Source organism: Eretmochelys imbricata, chromosome 8 (genome assembly GCF_965152235.1).
Source record: "Eretmochelys imbricata isolate rEreImb1 chromosome 8, rEreImb1.hap1, whole genome shotgun sequence".
Classification (NCBI taxonomy): domain Eukaryota; kingdom Metazoa; phylum Chordata; order Testudines; family Cheloniidae; genus Eretmochelys; species Eretmochelys imbricata.
The window spans coordinates 33,647,457-33,666,486 of NC_135579.1; the positions used below are offsets into that span (position 1 = coordinate 33,647,457).

General features: G+C 41.4%; 1 protein-coding gene across 4 annotated transcripts in view; it reads right to left on the bottom strand.

Moving 5' to 3' along the window:
* FBXW11 (F-box and WD repeat domain containing 11) overlaps nucleotides 1–19,030 on the bottom strand; it is a 128,616-nt gene that overhangs the window by 60,608 nt on the left and 48,978 nt on the right. For all 4 annotated transcript variants that reach the window (XM_077823656.1, XM_077823654.1, XM_077823657.1 and 1 more), the window contains one exon: nucleotides 1,288–1,350. In XM_077823656.1, the coding sequence (XP_077679782.1) occupies nucleotides 1,288–1,350 (63 nt within the window). The remainder of the gene's footprint in view (nucleotides 1–1,287; nucleotides 1,351–19,030) is intronic.

The window sequence follows — 19,030 nt, forward strand, 5'->3', positions numbered from 1 at the left end:
TAAAGAATAAATACCACTTAAACCAGCAGAGTGGTTGTTTCATGCCTTTCTTTGCTGGGTGTTGCTCTGGTGTACAAGTTGAGCAAACCTCAAATTTGCAAGACCCCAAAATTGCACAGGTAGTAAATATAAGGGAGGAAAGAACTAAACAAGTAAGGGATTGCTTGTAACCTCAACTGTTTTCAGGGAAGATTTGATACAAACATGGCCACAAACACCACACAGAAAGGGAAAATAAAGAGAATAGAATTGAAGAGGAGCATGTAACCAAGCAGCCACACATATCACAGTCTTCCTCTTCCCTTTACTTTTTCACAGAAAAAAAGCATAACATTCTGCACATGGTGTGTGACAAAGTCTGAAAGGTTACGGTTTGAGCAGTGATATCTCAAAAAGCATTTGTTACTGACATTCTACATTTTATTCATCTACCTCTTCTTTATACATGACAATAGTTACACACACACCACACCATCCTTTGGATTATTCCTCTTGTACAGGGAGTAAAGTTCATAGGTAGGGAGATGACTGTTTAAATATAAAAACATAGCACACAAGGAGAAGTTGCCCTATAATCGGTTTTTTTTGTTTGTTTGTTTTTTTAAAAGGACAAGGTTTTATGGACAGGCAATTTTGACTGTTTATTTTACTGGGAAATAAATCCATAGATTTACGGATTGCTGGTCTCTCAGGCTGAGACCATGTGACTGTTTTAGAGTCAACTCTAGTCAAAGCTGCATTCCATATAGCAGGTTGAACTTCTCAGGAGAAGATGACCGATTACTATCTGGCAATAATTGATCAAATTAAATCCAGAGGTTTCCTGGTACTGTGTTTCAGAGCATAAAGGCAGCAAGCTTGGAATACACACACCTTCCTCTAGAGGACAATATCTGTTATGCTTATTTCACCACAGTCAGTTTTCCTGCAGTGGTAGGACAATGCTAGACCTTGTTCCTTCCATTTATGGCCATTGCACTGTCTCTCTCTATTTTATGAATCTGTACTGAAACCTGTGTTTTGATGCTGAAATTATCTCATTTCAAGGCAGAGTGAAGAAAGTTTTAAAAATCTGGAAAGAACAAGTCATGTATAAAATTGTCCATCACTGTCATCTTCAACCTGAGGACTCCACTCTGAGCTAAATATACGATGGCATCAAGTCTACTATGTATAAGAGGGACATTCAACTAGCAGGAGTAAGCTCTCTCAAAGGCAGACATATTGAAAATAATGCCAACTATCTATATATCATTTACTGCCTTCCCTTGGGAACCTCAGTCATACCTGCCATAGGGTATTTTTCTTTGGAGATTCATCTTCATTCTGATCCTCCATTACTGATGTGTTCTAGGAAAAAACAGAAATATTATTTGAATTTTCCTCTGCATGTGTTTAAATTCTATGGCAATTCCATGCCTGTGCAAACTTTTTGAAAAGCACATCTAAAAAAGATAAAACCTTATTTTCCTATCAAACATTACAAGAGATTTCTAGTCACATAAAATCTAGATACCATAAATGTTAAGATTTCCAATGAACTAGAGTATGTTCACTGATTCCATTTACAGTAAAGATAATTCCACTTCTGACCTCTCTTCAGTTTCCACCAACAGGCTCTCATCTAGCCTTTTTAATTATCTCAATGGGGAATAAGTCCATTTATGAATTAGAATTAAACTCCCTCAGGTGAACAGGAAAATTGCTGAAGTGATTAAACAAGCAGCTTCTGATGTGAAGTCAAAATACATACGTCTAGGGTGAAAAAAATCCAGTCAGTACACCCTCTTACTCATGTAATATTAGATCATATATTAGACATAAAAGATCTATCAGGAGTGCAAGATTGTTCTCTACAGACTATTTTGTAGCTGATTGCCATTTACAGTTTTTAATGTCCCAAGAGATTTGGCAGCTGCCATTTCCCTTTACTTCTATTTTCCTTTCAAGAATTCTGATATCTTTTTCCCTTCCATCTTCACCAGTATGTATCTCACTTCAAACTTCTCTTCTCCCTCTTTACCTTTCTCCTGTTTTCTTCCCTTCCCTTTTTTTTTTTAAATGGAAAACCTGACGTCCGCCTCCCTCAACATCCATCCTCCCCTCAAACTTTCCTTTTCCCTCAGTTCATGTCTTCTTTTCTCCACTACCTGCCCACATTCACTCACTCGATTCTGCCACTAAAACTGAAACAGTCACGCATTCTCTCCACAAATCACACTCATGAATCCCAACTTACTCACTGCTTCCCCTCATACCTCTGCAATCACTATTCACTGGACTCACCCTACACACCCATTCCCTCTCCTCCCCTCCATCACTCATACCTACAAAAAATTGGCCAATCGATAATGGATTGGTAAAGGGGCTGTCAGGGAAAGCTGTGTATTTTTTTAAAAACGAAAACTATAAATATTTCTACAGATGTGTATATTTTGATGTTATCTCTCTTCCCTTCTCCTTTATATATCACTTGTTCTGGGGAAAAACGTGGAATTAAGATGAGTTTTATACCTACTTCCAAGTGTATATTTTATCCTGCTTCCCTGCCTTTCTTTTTTTTGGTCGGGGGGGGGGGGGGGGTCGTCTTCCATTATGAACTCTCTCTGATAGAAACTGTACACACAACTGCTTAGGAGCCACCCCCCCTTCCAGGGTACTGGCTATGTTCTGAACACATTTACCACCCTTCCCTCTTCCTCTACACAGTTTTTGTCCTGTGATAATAGCAAATCACAGAATGCAGCTTTATTTCAACACCAAAGGAGGAAGCTTACTAGAAAAATAAAACAGCATCACCCATAAAGCTACACTCACTGACCCCCCTTTTAACTGTAAGCTTCCCTCAAACTTATTTGAGTCCCTCCTGCCTGGCTTCCTGTTACAGAGAAATGGCGTATCCTACTTTTGAAGAATTACATTGTGAATTGCCAGCAAGAGGAATATGCCTGGAAGAAAAAAAGCAAACTCACCTGCTTATGATGTAAGCAGCAGAGACAAATACAGCAAAAAGTGGAGAAGGAGACCAAATACAGACAGAGGCAGTACTATTTATATTTGTTTAAAATTTTCATACGCTTCAAGGTGACATACATATGTTAAGCACAATTACACTTGAAAAAGCTACACACCTTTGCCTCATGTTTTAAAATTATCATCTCATTGGGATTGTGTTCTCTGGTTTTTAAATGCAGCAGTACTGTCACCGATGTAAACACCTCTTTTTATGCATGATTCTATTTGCTACTGCACAACCATCCAGAAGGAGCACAAATTAATTGACAATAATTACTGGTACTCTGCCCATCCATACCAATAAGTGATACTGGAAGACTAACAAAAGCCCAGTGAGTTGTCAAGGATAACACAAAGCCAAAAATATTCATGAAGTGGAAATTTTGCAGGAAGTACAGGTGCAAATGCCTAAGAACTACTAACAATGGAATAAATTAGCTGCATCTGTTAAAAGAAGAGTATAGATCATCTCCCTTTAAATGGGAAATATAAATGTAAAAAAAGAACGGTTAGTTTTACATGCTAGCATAGTATAAAAAACTCACTGGTAACAGACCACAAACTGAAATGAAAAGAAGATTGAACGCTCTTTTAATCTGATGACTTGGGGTTGGTGTATTCAGCAGACCAGCCCAGGTGAAAGATAAAATGTTGCCACTCCCCTCAAAAAATCCAGCATACTTGAATCAGTCTTGTTTCCCCAAATAATTCAATTCTGAGCTGCCATCCCACCTGGACTCGACTCCCATTACTTCCCTGTTTCTTGCTCCCTCCCCATCTCAACGCAAATGGCTCAGAAGTCATTTTTCCTCACTCCCCTTACCACCAAGAAAAATGAGCAGTGACTAAAAGGTTGTTCTGCTCACTTACACCTTGTCTTCCATAAAATGAACCAGTAACTCCACAGCCCCATTTATTCAAGAAATAAAAAAATTATAGTTATAATAAATCTTCGACTGTACACTCCCCAGAGCAGAGACTGTCTTGACACCTGTCTCTTGTATAGTGTGGAGCATGCTGTAAGTGATGTATTTAATTTGCAGATCCTTTTCAAGGACACTGCCATCTTCAAAACAATTAGTTTGTAATATAGTCAAAGAAATATAAAGTTGTGTTTCTCTCCCTGGCTTTGTATTTGCACTTGGCTAACATTTAGCCTTTCCCCACTTCAATGCTATGTTATGGGAATGTTAGCTAACATGTAATAATAAACTTTAGTAGAGCCCAGGGAGAGCATATTTTAATATATGATAGCTGATTACACAGAAATTTCTAGGATTCAACTCAATCAGCTAGCATGTGTTAAAAATAAACAGTGCCTGGTTTATTAGGATAGAGGTTTAGAATGCACTGGCTAATACGTTATATCCATAGAAGTCTGCTATTGGAATGTGTTAACTAATTGGACTAATAGGCTGTGGTAACGATACAACTGAGTTCCTCTGGAATCTAGAGACTATCCCAGTATTAATATATGCATAATATTGGCTATGAATCTTTTAGTTAAATTACTAGAATGCGTGTGGAATTGCCACAATAGGGAGTTAAAGCATATACTTACATCCTCTCTCATAATCCTGATCTTCCTTGCCCTGTTCTGACTCCTAGTTTTCCAATCTATCCCTTTAATTCTATTTTCTTCAATCCTTACAGAAATTTGTGGAGCCTTGAGACCCTTAGATGGATCCCTAGGCCCCTAATGCAGAAACTGCAACAGCATGCAAGTATCCTAGGGCACATTTTGACTGTTTAGGTTCTGAGCTCCACACAGCTAAGCAATAAGGATCAAACTGTACAAATGAACAACAGAGACAGGTGACATGGAAGAGTTATTGAGCTGGAAGGCAAAACTTTGATGTCTCATGGGTGTGGGAACTCCACAAAATATTATATGGAAAGGAAGAGGAGGAACATAGATAATGAGAAAAAAGGACACGGGAAACATATTGAAAAGAACATGCTTTAGAAAATTGACAAATTCTATAAAATTTACCATGAATATTTTACATACATCCCTTCCCACAAAGTTGATAAGTTTTTATTAATTCTGTTTAGATTATCAATAAAATCTACAACTCCTAGATAAGTGGCAAGAATTTTGTACAAGTGGGTTAGACCATTGCCCATCAAGCCAGAAATTCCAACTGTGGGAATAGCAGATGCTTCACAAACTGGTGAAATCCCCATAATCATGTAACCAATTGAACAATGTTTTGAGTATAGGTGGATACAAGAGTCATTATTAGACCCATGCATCAATTAATTTATGCCCTGAAACATGCAACTGAGTGCGCTTAGTACAACTACAAGAGGATGCCATAAAATTACAAAGTTAACCAACTGGAGTTGTTTATAGACGAGAGAGAAAAAAGGGGAATAAAACAGAAAAAGGGGAAACAAAGAAAAACCAATGCAGATGAAAAGCACAGTAATGAATTATATTATAAACCTAGTATAGCATAAAACTGAATTTTAGTTAAATGTAGAACTTTTTGAACATGCCAAAATTTTAAAGCCAATTCACTTCCCGGGTACATCTGGAAAAACTTCACAAGAATGTCTGTAACAATGTGTTAGGAAATCTTAATACAGGGGGTTTCTGCCATCCCCCTTACAATCAACTGGACTAATAGTAACCATGTTGCATAAATTAACAGGAAAAGCAATCATTAAACGTAATCAGGATTTCAGAACATCTTCCATTTTCTTTTATATGCCCTGCGTATATAAATCTTCCCAACCATAATCAGTAATTGTTGATGACAAAAGTAATTATATGAGTAGGCATAACGTAAGTACCAATTACATAAGAAAATACTATTATTCTAGTGTATATTGTACAACATATGTCAAAGTTGCATATAGATTTCCAACCCGTTTTCCCCGAGATTAACACACTAAGACTAATTTTTTAAAAATAATTAGAAATGAAAGTGTTCCAAAATCTTGATTATGTTTAACCATTGCTTTTTCTGTTCATCTAACCACGTGGTTAGTATCAGTCCACTTTATTGTAAGGGGGATGGCAGAAACCCCTGTATTAAGGGTTCCTGACACTTTATATTACAGACATACTTGTGACATTTTTGAAGAGCTCCACTACCCCCAGAACTCTGAAATGTACAGAAGGATACACCTGGGGTAAAGGAAGTGCCATTTTGGGCAACAAGCCACACCCACATTCTATAGCACTGCTGGTATACCTCACTTCAGCATTTCAGATACCATTCACCCCATGCAGGACACAGACAAAACAAATCCTAATGTTGCTACACCCTATCAAAGTCTTCTTTTGCCTGCACTGAAAACCAGATGACCATGAGTTCTAGGCTCACTTCTTCTGATTAGAACTAATAATTCTGAACTCTCTCAATCCTTTTTGAGGAAGGCCTCATACCCCACTGAGAAGTTATGCAACACAGAACTAGAACCCAAATCTCCAATATGACAGACCCAAGTCCAACTCACCTATCCACACTGCCTCTCAAACAAACTGCTATCCCTCCATCGCCAGCTTTGTTGCCTGTAAAATAGGGCTTCTCATGCATAGGCGATCCACTGTTTTATTTCAAATCATGCTGACACAAGATGTGTATAGCAGCTGAACATAATCAAATTTATGCCTTTTCCTTTTTAAGACACTTAGCAAGTTTCATACCTGGAAGTTCAGAAATATCAGAATTAAGGTTGGTCATGAAACCTTAATTCAGCTCGTTTGTATGTATGCATTATGAAAATAATGTGTTATTTGGTTTTTTCCCCCCACCAGACCCCTGCCTCATTCATTACATAAGCCGCATGTGCTCAGCAAATGAATCAGGTTTGTGGGGCAAACCTGGCTAATGTCCATACGACACTTGCCTCAAATGGTCTGGAAGTTGGAAGGAGAGAAGAGAATGGGGAAGGAGATTACAAGAAGAGAAAAGATAGTCTTGTGATTAAGGCAGTCAGATGCCATCCAGAAAAGATCCTCACTCTGTCAGACTTCTTATGTGATGCTAAGCAAGACACACAAATCAACATTTTCTCAGGTGGCCACTGTTTCTTCATTTTCTGTGCACTGAACTTGACATACCTGGGATCTGATTTTCAGAAGTGCTGGAACTCAACTGTCCCTATCCCTAAAACAAGGATTAGCATTCAGATACTCCAGAAAGGAGCACCACAGAAAAGCTCATGGGGAAATGAATCATTGTGTATGTTGCAAGGCTTCTTCGATGGTGTACAATAAAGAGTGCACCGTGTCACACAAGGAATAAAGTAGATAAGAAATATTGTACAGTCACCGTATTTCTTAAGCACCGTCCATCCCATGCACAGATAGAGACGGGGGACCTGCAGAAAAAACCTAGAATGCAATCATGTAATTAAAGACTATGATAACATACACAAGGGGACAGAAAAAAGGTATCATAACATCAAACATCAAAACATAATTTTGGCATTTCCTAACTACTGTGTGTGACTTTGCAATCTTAAACACTCTTAACCTAGCTTTGTGTGTGTAATTACAGATTGTGCTGATAGCAATGCCTAAATTTAAGGTTGCATAATACTTTCCATCACAAAATCCTGTTTTCAATTGTTTGTAATTTTGCCAAAATAATTGTTCTGGCTAAAAAGATTTTTATGTCAGGTGTCTTTGTCTGAAGTTTTACGGAAAGTCTCATAAAAAAAAGGTTCAGCTATTTCCTAGAATGAGGTTAGGAAAGAAGATGATTTGTCCCTGTTAAAAAACACTCACAACAGTTTAAACTGAGTAGCTCTAACACCTCCATGCTTTAGAGCACAGATCTGAAATTTAGCAGGGGGCCACCCTGGTGTCCTAGACATGCTTTCTGCAGTCATGAAAATCCTCTGAAATTTAGCCATTATGAGACCCTGAAAAATTGCAGTTTTTAACATGATCAGCAGAGGCTTACAGGCACCAAAGATTCCATCTGCACTGAGCATGCTCCATCTCCACTCAGCCTCTACATGCCAACTGGACTGCATACGATTCATCCTCAGGTCGTGACTGAGCATGCTCTATCCCTGAGCTACATGGATTGAACACAATTTTCCCTTCAGTTGAACCTCCTGTCCACCAGGGGCTGCTGCAGCACCAGGCCTGACCAGGCAGAAAGTGGACTCACTAGACTCAGGAAGCATGGAAGAAGGAAGCAGCCTGACTCAAGCGCAAAGGGATGGGCAGGGAGGGAGGTTGGAAGGTGCCGTGTGTGTGGGGACAAGGGGTAATTTGGGAGAGACAAAAGCAGTGACATCTGGGGTTAGAAGGAGCAAAAGGTTCTAAAAAGCTTTAGTCTTACCATTCCTCTGTTGTCCACAAAGAGCTGTAAATCCCAATAGCAAAATGTCCCATCTCCCCCTAGTGCTTGGTCCCCATAGTGGAAAAGAACTGTTACTGCTACCAGTAACTCCACTGGCCCGAGGTCTGGGTCGTCAATTTAAAGATCAGAACAAGGTGTGAACTATATGAGAGTCAATATGGTTCCAGAAAATGGGAATGTGGTTTTTTTTTCAATTTACTTTGTTTTTTGAAAACGAAGAAATTACATTTAAACCATTGTGTTAAAAGAGCAATAAGATTGCAATGTTAGTACAAAGGACGGACACAGGACTGTGTACTGTATTGGACTGTTGCCTGTAGGAATCCTGTGTCATTTGCTGCAGAAGTTAGAAGGTGTAATGTGAACAGAACGGGGAATGCTGGAAAAGAAAGGATAGTCTTCTGGTTAAGGCAGTTAAATTCTACCCTGAGAACTAGACTGTAACCCTGCCTCTGCCACAGCACTTCTGTAAGATGCTGGAAAAGTTATCAATAAAACATTTCACAGGTTCTAATTTAACCTTAGCCTCTGTGCCTCAGGTCTCCATCTGTAAAATGGGGATTATCCCACCTTACTTCAAAGGTCACCTTTCTTCTGGCATTTCCTAACTTCTGAGCGCTTGACTTGGCAACTTTAATGTTGGCTTTTTCTAGGAAAGAACACAAGGGCAAAATATTTTTTTCAAGCCAGAGATGCAGAGCCCATCACTACAGTTCTGCATACTCATAGCTTCTGCTGTTGCTTTAAGTATAGGAGAACCTGTTCAAATAGCTTAGTGGACTGACAGTTGTGCAAACCACCAACAGTAGGCTGATTCAAATATTCAGTTAGAAGACACTAAATACCTATGCCAGGTGAAAAGTTTATTTCTACAAGATGTTTTGCATTTATAAATTCACTTGCTGATTTAGTATGGTCTTTTATCTTTCAGTTAAAAAAATCAAGCTCTTTAGGAGTGTTTGGTGAGTAACCCCAACTCACTTAAGATCACAGAAATGAACTCACTCAGGCACAGGAAAATAGGCCCACAAGGCCCTATACATTTGTTTAGATCACTAAAGCACTGGTCTTAATTCAAGTGTATGAAAACAAGGGAAGAGGAAATGCTCTATTTTTTGTTACTATATTTCCTTAAGCTTATGCTCATATAAATTTGTTAGTCTCTAAGGTGCCACAAGTCCTCCTTTTCTTTTTGCTGTGGATGGGTTAGAGTAAATGGGTTAAGACCAAAGCAGACCGTAAAGAACTTCAAAAAGATCTCACAAAACTAAGTGACTGGGCAACAAAATGGCAAATGAAATTTAATGTGGATAAATGTAAAGTAATGCATAATGGAAAAAAACCCCAACTATACATACAATATGATGGGGGCTAATTTTGCTACAACTAATCAGGAAAGAGATCATGGAGTCATCATGGTTAGTTCTCTGAAGACATCCACACAATGTGCAGCAGCAGTCAAAAAAGCAAACAGGATGTTAGGAATCATTAAAAAAGGGATAGAGAATAAGAAGGAGAATATCTTATTGCCCTTATATACATCCATGGTATGCCCACATCTTGAATACTGCATATAGATGTGGTCTCCTCATCTCAAAAAAGATATACTAGCATTAGAAAAGGTTCAGAGAAAGGCAACTAAAATGATTAGGAGTTTGGAACAGGTCCCATATGAGGAAAGATTAAAGAGGCTAGGACTTTTCAGCTTGGAAAAGAGGAGACTAAGGGGGGATAGGATAGAGGTATATAAAATCATGAGTGATATGGAGAAAGTGAATAAGGAAAAGTTATTTACTTGTTCCCATAATTTAAGAACTAGGGGCCACCAAATGAAATTAATGGGCAGCAGGTTTAAAACAAATAAAAGGAAGTTATTCACACAGCACTGTGTCAACCTGTGGAACTCCTTGCCTGAGAGGTTGTGAAGGCTAGGACTATAACAGGGTTTAAAAGAGAACTAGATAAATTAAGGGAGGTTAAGTCCATTAATGGCTATTAGCCAGGATGGGTAAGGAATGGTGTCCCTAGCCTCTGTTTCTCAGAGGGTGGAGCTGGATGGCATGAGAGAGATCACTTGATCATTACCTGTTAGGTTCACTCCCTTTAGGGCACCTGGCATTGGCCACTGTCGGCAGACAGGATACCGGGCTCGATGGACCTTTGGTCTAATGCAGTATGGCCGTTCTTATGTTCGAAGTCCACAGATGCCACCTTGAGGGAAATTCTACTATTGCAGTAGTTCCAACCTCAAGGTTAGAAATAGGTAACTATTGGCACGAATGGAGATCTGCCAGTATTAGTTTATACCAATCAATGAAGTGATTCACTTGCTGTCTTGGCAGAAAGAATTTTACTCCTGCATTTAATGGCAGGCTACAGTGGAAGGAAGTGGGCAGAGATTCTATCTTAGTTACAGTTGGAGGGGGGAAAAAAACAAGGAATTATCCAATTAGCAATAATCAGTAATGAAGTAATAAGGCTATATCTTCAATGCCAAAAAAGGTGTTTTCAAAGCAAAATAACTAATGCACACTAGCTATCTTGCTGTAAAATCCTAGAGGAGATGAGGTGCAGACAGTTTACACAGCAACATAGCTTGGTTCGGTTAAATGCGGGGGGCGGAAGTGGGGTGCTGACCTCTCCTAGGCCATGCAGCAGTAAAAACTCCCTGAGCCTGTCTCTCCACTACTTTTTTTCAGAGCGATAATTAACATGGGTTACTTATCTTGTAAAAAACCCCCACTCTTTTTGGGCAGTGAAGACTAAGATAAGACTCCCTCGTTGAGAAGGGGAAAATATATGGTGTAAAATAAGTCAATGACAATTGTTTTTAAAATTTTGCTTCTATCCATTCATTTGTTTGTAGTTACTGTTTATAGGACACTTTGAAGACAAAAGTACTAAGCTTCATTGGGTTAATATCAGGGTGGATTTGATTTAAATCAATAATCAGGAAGACTCAATTTAATCATGGATTTTGACACAAAAGTGCATTCTTGTTGGTTGTTAAACCTTCATACATATTCTTCACAGGTAGGGGAACTTCATTAAAATATTCCCAACCTGGGTCCCTTTTGGGCCTGCTGCCATTATAGGTTTTCCTTCTAGTGAGAGAATGGTATGGTAGATCTCAAATCAATGAAGGCTACACTCAAAGACCTCAAGACTTCTGGAATATGCTGCTCAAACAGTTTCACTTTTGTTTCTACTGCCTGTCCCTCCCTTCTCACATTTATCTCCAGACTTCTTCTCCTTGTCCAGATCTATTCCACCCCCCAACAATCTTCTATACAATGAACTTTTAGAGAGAGAGAGAGAGAGAGAGAGAGAGATGTACACAAATTTGCAGAGGGACAATAGGGTGGAGGTCTGTTATTTCTCACCTCTATATATTATTTATTTTAAACATTTTTGCTGTTAACAAGCATGTTATCTCTGGAGACACAAATCCACAGTTTGAGAACTGCAAAACTAAGCATCTCTGATGGTATCTTCTTGACTGAGTACTGAGTCCCATTGGGTAGATAAAAAGATTAACCTAAATAATCTATACAGAAGCTGCTGGAACCTGATAAGATTGGGTCCCTAATCCATGAACTATTGGAACTCCTTTATAAAACTTTTCTTAAACATTACATGAATATATTGTCTCATACTATAGAATTAGAATTTATAATCCCTATTCCATGATCAGATATCTTTGAGCTATAATTTATCTTAATTAAAACTATCTTTAGATGGGTTTTTTCCTCAAAAAACATTTTATCAAAAAAATCAGATTTTTTTTTTAAATCATTGATTTTTATCCACCCTGGTTAATATCTTCCACTTAAGTTAGTTGCCAATTTATCCTAAACTGAGACAAGCAAATGCTAAATGGCTTTTAAGTGTGCATTAGGGGTTTACACTGGCTTCATTGGATCAAATTTTTGAATTTCTTGTTTAATTGGTTAGTTTTTCTCTCACAGTTGAGTTCCAAGTCCTGGGCTAAATAAAGGATACAGTCAGAGTTAAAGATCATTATCAAGTTGTACTGAAATACAGGCTAAGCTCTTTCTCCCTTGCCCCTATATCTCCCAACCCTCTGAGCAATGGCCCCTCTTCCCACACCCCTTCTCTCTCACCCTAATGCTGCATAGCAATATTTAGTCCCAGTGCTACAATCAGTCCTTTTAGTTTACATTATATTTTAAAATCTTTCCCTCCACTTTTTCCCTTTTCTCTCCCCTCCTCACCACCCACCCCACCCCGCCAACTCATCACCAAATCAAAGTTATTTTAAACCTCTCTCTATCGGGGCTAATGAAACCAAATTAGGAAGCGGGAGAGCTGAAAAATCATTCTTTTTAAAGTTATACTGGGTGATAGAGGAAGATATCCTTCCTCAGAGCAATGAGCAGCAAGAATGCGAGAAGTTTATACTCGTGGGGGAATTCTGTGCCACTGTGTGTGCGCAGAACTCACATCCCCCACAGATTTCTTTACTTCCCTGCAGAAAAATGACTCTCCCCAGCAGCGTGGGCATCTTTTCAGGGACCCAGAGCAGCCAGCAGAGAGGTAAATCACTGCAGGGGAGTGGGGGACGCCCCCACCGGTGGCTCCAACTCTGTGCCAGGCTCAGCTGCTAGTCCTGGCTGGGCTAGGGGAGGACAGGACTTGCTCTTCCCCTAAAAGGAGCAGCCGGGACCAGGTCACATCCACCCCCAGAAACCTCCCACAGCTGCAGGAAGCTCCGTGCCCTCCCCATCATCGCTCCTCAGCTGCAGGGAAAAGGATCACCATGCAGCGAGATGCTCCCCCCTCCACCTAATCCCGCACAACTGGAATCCATGTTGCTGAGCTTTCCTTCCTCCCCCTCTCCCCCATAACCCTCTCCACCAAGCCCCCTGCACCAGAAGGTCCACTCCACTGAGCTTTACCCCTACATCCGGAGACCCCCCTTCACACAGACACCCCTGCCAAGCCCCACCCCCCACACTCAGACCCACCCACCAAGGTCTGCCCCCCCCACATCCAGACCCGCACCCAGACGACCCTCTGACAAGCCCCCCACACACAAACCCCCACTCTGACGAGCTCCACCCTCGCTGCACCTGGACCACCCCAATTAACCCTCCCACACCCAAACTCCCACCCCACTGAGCCTCAATCAGCTGCACTGAGCCCCCCACCACAGCCCACTGCTCCAGCAACCTGAACCCCCCACACCCAGACTCCCCCACTGAGCCCCAGCCACCTTCACCTGGACTCCCCTGCAGAGTCCCATTGCCCCTGCACCTGGAACCCCTCAACAAGCCTCTGTGCATCCAGATCCCTCCCACACATAGCTCCACACTGAGCTGTCCGCACACAGAACCCTCTCATCCCACACCTGGATCCCCCCCACATTTGGATCCTGCTGGGCTGAGCCTGCCTGCCCACACTTGGTGTGCCTGGTGCAGAGGGGCAGGGCCCTGGGGTGTTTCTGGGGAAAGCCTGGCCCTTGCGCCGTGTCAGGATCAGGTGCCGCCTCACTGCTGAGTCTGTGTCCCGGGGGAGGGGGACGACTGACACAGAGGGGCGACCTCAGGGTGATCTCCCATCACCGGGCAGCCAGTAGCCTGTGCTCCCCGCTGCCATAGAATATCAGGGTTGGAAGGGACCTCAGGAGGCCATCTAGTCCAACCCCCTGCTCAAAGCAGGACCAATCCCCAATTTTTGCCCCAGATCCCTCAACGGCCCCCTACAAGGACTGAACTCACAACCCTGGGTTTAGCAGGCCAATACTCAAACCACTGAGCTATCCTTCCCTCCCTCTCCATGCTGTACCCTCCACATTTATTCGTGGACAAATACAATTTGCAGAATTTTAAAATATTGTGTGCAGAGTTTTTAGTTTTTTGGCGCAGAATTTTTAATGTTTTGGCAAAGAATTTCCTAAGGAGTGAATGCCATCCTGTAGCACTGGTTGGCAATCTATTCTATTTCAGTATAGTTATCAGCTCCTTAACTTTCAGCAACCATACAATTTGTCCCAAAGGCAGGCTATAGAAAAGTTATACTTCAGACTAGCAATTGGTCTTTCATACCACAAAGGAGAAGATGTGTGACACTACAGGGCTCTTTAATCTAACACACAAGGACAAACAAGATCCAATGGCTGGAAGTGAAAGCTAGAAAAACAAACTGAAAATAAGGCACAATTTTAATCTTATTTTACGTTTTTTACAGAATAATTGGCCACTGAAACAGTTTACCAAGGTATGGGATAGATTCTCTGTCACATGACATTTTAAATCAGAACTGGATGTCTTTCTGAAAGCAAGTCTCTAATTCAGTGGTTGGTTTTCAACTCTTTTTCGTTTGTGGACCACCCCTAAAATATTTCAAATGGAGGTTGTGACACTGCACCCCATATTCTTCATAGTGATATTATGATGACATTATGACATGATTATGTATTTTATGCAAGATAGGTCACGTGAGATATTGAAAAGGTTATGATTTACTGAATAGGATTATCATACTTGTATGCATGCATCATTTTTTCATCTGAAGTTAAGAATATTGTCTATGTATCTATTACAATTGTGTTTACGCACAGGGAATGCCCACTAGGCAGAATGCACTCAGTCTAGAGAAAACAATAGGCCTTAGAAGAAGCTTATCTCCTGGGTGGGGGGGGGAGGGGGGAGCGGAGGAGAGAGAAAGGCTTCCTGAGGAGGCTACAAACAGTCCCCGAGTTATGGCTACAGGGACATGTGATCAGGTCACCTGGTTCAGGACTCCATCTTGGGATACCAATGTTCTTCCACTGACTGGTGTGGAAAACCGAGCTTTGAAACAAAGGGTTCCCGCCATATGCAAATGCTATTTAAGGAAGGGAAGTGACATCATTGTGGTTCTTCACTGACTCCCCACCCAAAGAGACTCTCGGAAACACCTAAGGAACAGAGACACAGAACTGGGAGATGTGCTGGACCCAGGCTAAAGGGATTTTTAGCCTGTGAATGGAACACTTGGGAATTTTAAGCTATAAGCAAGTGCAGCTGGCCCCTTAAAAATCTTCAGCATGCTTGTATCATCATTTAGGGTGCGAATTTGCTATTCATATCCGATCTGTGTAGTATTTTAGGCTTAGCTGGTGTGTTTTGTTTATTTAGTAGGTAATCTGCTTTGATCTGTTTGCAATCCCTTATAATCACTTAACATCTATCTTTTGCCATTAATAAACTTGTTTTTGCTTTGTCTAAAACCAGTTCCTGTCCTCTGGTGTCCATGCCTTGTCGTGGTGGGACAGCTTGCTTGCTCTAATGATCCCCAAAGTCTGTGTTAGTGGGGGCTTTTTGCTCCTAGTAGGTTCAACCATGCCGGGTTGGTCTGTGGGGGAGGGGCCAGAAAAAACAGACACCCTGGTCCTCCAGGTTGGGGGTTAGGCACAGGGCTAACAACCCTGTCCCGTAAAAAAGACAAAATATGTTACGGAAACTGCAATGGAGAAATCAACAATGACTGTGTGCGATGGCCTTCAGGAGTCAATGACCCATATGACTGCCAGTGGTGAAAGCCAAAAGGAAGTCACTGGCATGAAGACTGAAGTGCTCAACACCAAGACAAAAACCAAACTTGGTTTTTGGAACGTACAGACAATGTACGAAGCAGGGAAGCTAGCTCACGTCACAGCAGAGATGAGACGCTACATCTTACACATCCTGGGTGTCAGTGAAAGCAGATGGACGGGATCAGGAAGATCAACAACAGCCTCGGGAGAAACTCTGCTGTTTTCTGGACGGGATGATGGACAACACTAGGAGGGTGTTGCCATCCTTTTGAAGAAGGGAGTGGAGCAATCCCTGCTTGAAAGGAAATCCATCAACAGCAGATTTATAGAGCCTGACTGAAAGGGAAACAGAATATCACCCTGATTCAGTGTTATGCTCCGACAAATGACAGTGATGAAGATGTAAAGGACAAATTCTACCCTGCGCTACAGGCAGAGTTAGAGAAAGTACCACGCCACAACCTATCGTCATGTGAGACCTGAATGCCAAGGTCGGTAAGGACAACACAAACAACAGAGCAATGGTAAGACACAGGTGTGGCACTATGAATGAAAACAGAGAAAGGCTTGTTGATTTCTGTAATATCAATGACCCACTCATTGGTGGAACCCTATTTGAACATCATGAAATTCACAAAGCTGACATGGTGTTCTCCAAATGGCAGAGATAAGAACCAGATTGACCATATCATGATCAATGACAAATGGCAATGCTCATTGACAGATGTAAAAGTGAGAAGAGGTGCAGATGTTGACAGCGACCAACACCTTGTGACAGCCTCCATCAAGCTAAAACTGAGAAGTATGAGTCCACCAAACAAGGGACATAGACATTATGATATTGACAAGCTAAAGTCCCTTGTAATACAGAAAGCCTTCGTTCTGCAGTTAAAGAACAGGTTTCAAGCACTTGCAGACCTTGATGAAGAGGAGGGGAATGCAGCTGAGGAGATCAACAAGAAGTGGGACAAAGTAATAGCAATTTATAAACAGAGCAGTGAAGCCTGTCCAGGCTACAGGGAGAAGAGAAGGAAGGAGCCGATTACACCCAGCACATGGAACACCATAGAAACCAGATGAGCCCTGAAGAAAAAAGTTTTGGGCACAAAATCCCAGAAGCTAAAGGACAAATACCACGAGCAGTATAGCAAGGCACACTGGGAGGTCAAATGCCTTGTGAGAGCGGACAAACAGCATTATATTGATAATCTGGCAACACAAGCACAGAATGCAACTGCTCGTGGTGAACAAGGAACCATCTACAAAATGACGCAGCTTATCAGTGGTAAAAGGCAGACGCCAACAAAACTCATGAGGAACATACAAGGACACCTACTAACAACCGAAAAAACAAGAAATATGCTGGACAGAGCATTTCAAAGAATTGCTGAACAGGGAGCCACCTAAAAAGAAAGCAAACATCCAGGAGGCAGAAGATGATCTCGATATCATCACTGAAACCCCAACTAAGGAAGACATCATTCAAGCCATCAAATCCTTTAAAAATGGGAAAGCTCCTGTAAGGATAACTTGAATGCAGAATTGTTCAAGCTAAATCCTAAATTAGCAGTATCTATCCTGGCCCCCCTATTTACATCAGTCTAGGAAAGGGAAAAAGTGCCAGATGAGTGGACCAATGGGGTTACAGTGAGAGATACCAAAGAAAGGAACTTTCAGTGATTGTATTAACTGGTGTGGTATCACACTTTTATCTGTGCCAAGCAAAGTATTGTGTAAGATCATAGTCCAGCGTATATCAGAGGCAGTTGATAGCATTCTCAGAAAAGAGCAAACTGGTTCTCAGAAAGGGCGTGGATGCACAAACCAAGTCTTCACTCCACGAAACATAACAGAACGGTGCTTAGAATGGCAACGGCAACTCTACATAAATTTCATAGGCTTTGAGAAGGCTTTTGACAGCATTCACAGGACCAGCCTATGGCGCATGGAATTTCTTTCCATATAATCAACATCAAAAGCTTCTATTTCAACTTTACATGCAGTGTTGACCACAGTGAGCACAGTTTTGAAGTCAAAACAGGAGTACGTCAGGGGTGTGTCATGTCTACAATCCTCTTCAACACTGCCATCGACTGGGTAATGCGGCGTACAACAGAAGACATGCCAAGAGGTATTAAATGGACCCTCTTCTCATCCCTTGAAGACCTGGACTTCACAGATGATGTCGCTCTCCTATCACATACCCAACACCATATACAAGAAAAACAACTCGACTCAATGCATTCAGCCAGCAAATTGGACTGAAAATCAACTGCAATAAGACAGATATCATGACCTTTAATATTGCCTCACCATCACCAGTACGGATAGAGGATTATGTTCCAATGTAGAAACATACTTGGGCAGCACCATCAGCCAGGACCGTGGAACAAGCCAGGACATCCGGAACAAAATCAATAAAGCCAGGAACACCTTCAGGAGCTTAAATGCAGTCTGGAAATCATCCAAATACAACACCAAAACCAAACTCAAGATTTATCAGAGCTGCGTACTTTCAACACTACTTTATAGTGCAGAATGCTGGGGAATGAGAAAGTATGACATGTCCAAACTGTCTTCATTCCATACAACCTACCTCAGAAAAATCCTCATTTATCTTTTGGCACAGAACAATCTCAACCAAGATCTACTGACACAGTGCAGCCAAGAGAATCTGAGTACCATCATTGCCAGGAGGCGTTGGAGATGGATCGGTCATGTGCTTTGGATGGAAATTGATTCCATCACCATAGTAGCAATAAGATGGACACCTGAAGGCAAGCGAAAACGAGCCCACCCAAAAACATGGTGAAGAGCTGTGGAAGCAGAGTTGAAAAACCTGGGGCACAGCAGGGGAACCACTGAAAGACTGCCAGAAAGAGAGGAGTGTAGGAGCTTCGTCACTGCCCTAAATGCCAGAGGCGTAATAGGAACATGATGATGATGAAGAAAACCAGTGTGGGTGGAAATAATCATAACTCAGAGCAGAAAGTTCTCTCTCTCCACATTGAGGGAGGAGGCAAATTTCATGAGCTTACGCTGTACAGTTCCCTGTGCAGAGCAAGACAGTATAATTTTGGGTTTACATTCTGAAGATGGGCATGTGCCTGAGTAGCTGGGAAGTTCCTTAGCTGGAGCCTCCCCA